The sequence below is a fragment of the Triticum aestivum genome, chromosome 5B, assembly GCF_018294505.1.
Source record: "Triticum aestivum cultivar Chinese Spring chromosome 5B, IWGSC CS RefSeq v2.1, whole genome shotgun sequence".
Taxonomy (NCBI): domain Eukaryota; kingdom Viridiplantae; phylum Streptophyta; class Magnoliopsida; order Poales; family Poaceae; genus Triticum; species Triticum aestivum.
Genome location: NC_057807.1, coordinates 280,866,574 through 280,870,770, shown reverse-complemented (window position 1 = coordinate 280,870,770; position 4,197 = coordinate 280,866,574). Strand labels below are relative to the sequence as shown.

Genomic DNA, 4,197 nt, shown 5'->3' with positions numbered 1-4,197 from the left:
CACTTGTCATTATGTTGTGCAAGGGAATGTTTAAAACTTAAATTTTTCTATCTCATCAACCACAAACTACTAACAACTAGTCGACTGCCCGTGCGTTGCCACGGAACAACAGACTTATATAAAGATACATACATTGATCAAAAGATCATTGTACTCTTTTTTGGTAAAAAAAAACATTTTTCGGTAAAGATCATTGTACTTGATGAGCATGAGTAGCATGCATCACTCGGACAAATATCTACTTTCCCCATAGAGGCAATCACCTCATGTCTTTCAAGTATATTTCCTTGCCCCACATGTTATATTAGGTTTTCCTAAGTCAAACTTCTTATAGTGCAATTTTATTTGGCATCGTAGATGGTGATATTATTTTCTATTAACTTGCTCAAACTTAAACATGTTTAGCCTGATGATGTTTAAACTGTACAAATTTGACAATCCTTGCAATTACCATATAGAGAGATTATATAATGAGCTTCTTAGCAATCTCTCAAACAATACAAATCACAATTTAAACTGTTTAAATGTTTGCGATAGACAAACACTATCATCACTCGATAACTAATATTTTTATCAGAAATATCCATTGACTACAATACATTTTGGGGGCTCAGCACCATTAGCCCGTGACACCCTTAAGTCATCAGAGCTATCTACTCTAGAAACAATGGTTGCAGGAGAGACATTTGAACTGAAAGATTCTTAAATCTTTATCGTGGTCCATGTCATCTTTTCTATCTGCTGCTGGGCTCCTGAACAAGATTTTATGGGAATAAGCAATGAGGCTCTTAAACGAGCATGACACATGAACAAGTACCCCCATCTCTTCCAGATCCATTGCCTCAGCAAAATCGTTGTATGTATCCTTCCTACAGAATCAAATGGTAGCAGAAGTAATCGATCTCATCAAATTAATAATAAAAAATTCATGGTGAATATACCTGAAACATGTTTTGATCAAATCTCTCATGACTTGACATGGCAGCAGGTCCAGGAACACATATTCCATAGGCCGTAGTCCTCGTTTGTGTGCACTGTACACCATACTTATATATACTTCCAAGGTAGAGTTGTGATGTACATCAGTGGCTGAGGGCGATTTTTTTAGGTAGGGTGGACTCTAGAGCGTTAATAAATTCAAAGCAGAATCAAAGTCCAATATCTCATATCTAAATTGAGATAAATTACGTCCAAGACAAGGAAATTACAATGAACACTGGAAACTAACACGTACACCTTACTTGCATTTCCCGAATCAACGGAAACACTTATAAGTCATAACCTCTAGTCACACATATACATATGCGATCTTTAAAACAATGACAAGAAAATTGCACTAATAAATACGTAAAGAACTACATCCAATTGTTAGTCTGGACAGAGAAGAATGACAGTAGATCACAAAGTAGACAGCTCCCTAATGGAATCATTTCTGTTTGAACAGTTAATGGAATTGAATCCTCCTATAGGAACAGAGAACAAATTAAGACAACATGCTCTAGTCGTCAATTCTTCTAACAGCAGCAGCTACCGGTAGGGCTGCTTGCCACTATCCGCCTGCCGCCGACATTGTGTTGTCCGGCTGACCACCGCTGCTACCGCTGTCCACTGCGGCTCGCAGTAGCTGCTAGCGCTAGCATTCCTCATTCGCTCACATGGTGCTTAAATTGTGTCATAAAAAACTCTAAAGATTTCATAGCAGATGGTGCTTGTACAAGAAGTGCCTAGGGAACTTGATCATGATTAGAGTATTCACTACCTACATGATGCAAATTTATCTTGCGTACAATACTTACAGTGATGAGCAATAGCATGTTCCTTTTCCTACGAACTATGTGTGTCTACAGTATGCCTAAATCGCTGAAAGGACAACATACACCTAATAGATGCCGGCAAACTTATATAATTTGGTATGCTTCAAAATAGTTTCTAACTGTGATGCTATTTCTTAACACTATGGCAAAAAATCCATCATATATGGTTTATGTGGTCTCAATGTACACAACCATATAATTTGGTATGCTTGAAAATACTCTATAATTGTGAGATTTTTTTCTGATCAGTAGCAAGGAATGACACCATAAGTTCTTGAATATTTGCATGTTTGTTATTTTCTTATGGATGGAACTGTAGTGGAGAGCTTTTACTCCAACAATATGCTTTCAGTTAGTGGGGACCACTAAAAAATTCATGTATGTGCACTTCCATTGTAATCACACGCACAAGTATGCATACACCTAATAGAAGTAATGTGTGTAACTTTACTTCAAGACCACCCAGTCTGAAATTGTATGCCACAGAACAACTTAGAACTAATCAAAACAAATGAGAGATTCACAACTGGTTCATATTATAATTGTTGTAGCCTTCAAAGAACTCAATAACTGAAACGGAAATTATGCTGAAGCGAACCCATCATCTTCATTATACCTAGCTAGGTAGCTTCAAGAAAACTGCAGTACCCAAAACAAGAGGTTACCTTCCTGAAAGAAATAACTCCATCTTTACTGTAGCCTCGATGTCTCGAAGGCATACAATAGCAAGGCTCGCATTGTGCAGGATCCTTGGTACGATTCCCCTAGAATTCCTTTGTAATGACCTTCCGCAATCCGCATCGATGCATCCTCCCCATCAGTCCACCACTGAGCCCTTTGTAGTTTGGTGCATCGATCAGGTGCTGCATGACAAACCTGATCAAGAGTGGGCATCGAAGGCATCCGGCAAGGCACATGTTGTGCATGACCTTGTGCAGGACAGGAGCAACCGACGAAGATGGCACGAATGGGCGGAGAGCATTGACTCGGAGACCACACAGGTGCCGTAGTAGATGGCGAAGGAGGAGATGGACCCAATGAACCACAACACTTTGGTATCCTGTAACCAAGAATAATTACTATCCCTGGTAGATACATACTACACCTGCCAATTTTTATGGACAAACACTCATACGTTCATGAAAATTCACTGAACATGAGCAACTCATATGTCAAGTTGATGACAGGAGAAGTGATTACCAACTAAGAGAGCTATGCTAAACTCGCGTAGGTGGGATGTTGTAGCGACTGCGCAAGCCATCAATAACTCTGGCTACGGACTTTGCCATCTCAGGTAAGGTCACCTTGCAAACTGATCGGTGCCAACCAAGTTAGTAAATAATTGAACTAAAGTTCGAAGATGTCTGTGTTTGCTCGCTGCAGTACCTCGAGATGAAGACAACTACACCTCTGTCATCAACTTCTTGTAATTTCACAGACAGGAATTATTTCCAGATAAACTGTAGCACTCACAACCAACACTTGATCAACCGTGGAATCGAATGAGTGTACCTTCATCTCCTCAGCATGCTCGGCGATCTTCTCGAACATCTTCCTATGCTCCTTCTCCGCCAGCTGCAGGGAGCTCTGCACCTCTGTCATCAACTTCTTGTAATTTCACAGACATGAATTGTTTTCAGATAAACTGTAGCACTCACGACCAACACTGGATCAACCATGGAATCGAATGAGTGTACCTTCATCTCCTCGGCATGCTCGGGGATCTTCTCGAACATCTTCCTATGCTCCTCCGCCAACTGCGGGGAGCTCTGCACCTCTGTCATCAACTTCTTGTAATTTCACAGACAGGAATTGTTTTCAAATAAACTGTAGCACTCACGACCAACACTGGATCAAACATGGAATCGAATAAGTGTACTTTCATCTCCTCAGTACGCTCGGTGATCTTCTCGAACATCTTCCTATGCTCCTTCTCCACCAGCTCCAGGGAGCTCTGCATCTGCATCTTAGGTGAACAACACCAATAGACACCGAAGGCGATCCATCACATCACATCTAGGCACATCTCAAGATCGATCGATGTGCTAAGGATTGCCAAAGGAATGGGATCAGAGAGGTCACCTTGATGCGCTTGGAGATTCGGAAGTGGGAGGCCTCGAGGTCACGGGCGGAGTGGCCATGGAGCGCATCGAGGCTATGCTTGAGCGAGTTGAGGCTCGAGGTGGCGAGGCTCCTCAGGTTGCCGACGGTGGACACCTCCCACGGCGTGGATCCGGTCTTGGCGTCACCAGTGAGGAGGGCTAGAGGAAGCCGCGACTGACTGCGATGGGAGAGAGAGACCCTTCGCTGCCGGATGGCGATGAGGAGCCGAAGAGGGATTCGGGACTGGCCTTCATCTTGGGCTTGGAAGACGTGATTTCCA

The 4,197-nt window shown here is 42.2% G+C and overlaps 2 protein-coding genes across 2 annotated transcripts; both read right to left on the bottom strand.

Annotated features, from left to right (window-relative positions):
- Window positions 1–547: 547 nt before the first annotated feature.
- LOC123111391 (uncharacterized) lies at window positions 548–3,008 on the bottom strand. The gene is made up of 3 exons (XM_044532181.1): window positions 2,480–3,008; window positions 942–1,120; window positions 548–869 (listed from the first exon to the last, which is right to left on the bottom strand). Exons 1-3 carry the CDS (start codon window positions 2,531–2,533, stop codon window positions 659–661), a joined length of 444 nt encoding a protein of 147 aa, XP_044388116.1. The 5' UTR covers window positions 2,534–3,008; the 3' UTR covers window positions 548–658.
- On the bottom strand, window positions 548–4,197 carry LOC123111392 (uncharacterized). Its single transcript, XM_044532182.1, has 5 exons — window positions 3,897–4,197; window positions 3,694–3,780; window positions 3,512–3,604; window positions 3,015–3,422; window positions 548–2,874 (listed from the first exon to the last, which is right to left on the bottom strand). Exons 2-4 carry the CDS (start codon window positions 3,778–3,780, stop codon window positions 3,231–3,233), a joined length of 372 nt encoding a protein of 123 aa, XP_044388117.1. The 5' UTR covers window positions 3,897–4,197; the 3' UTR covers window positions 548–2,874; window positions 3,015–3,230.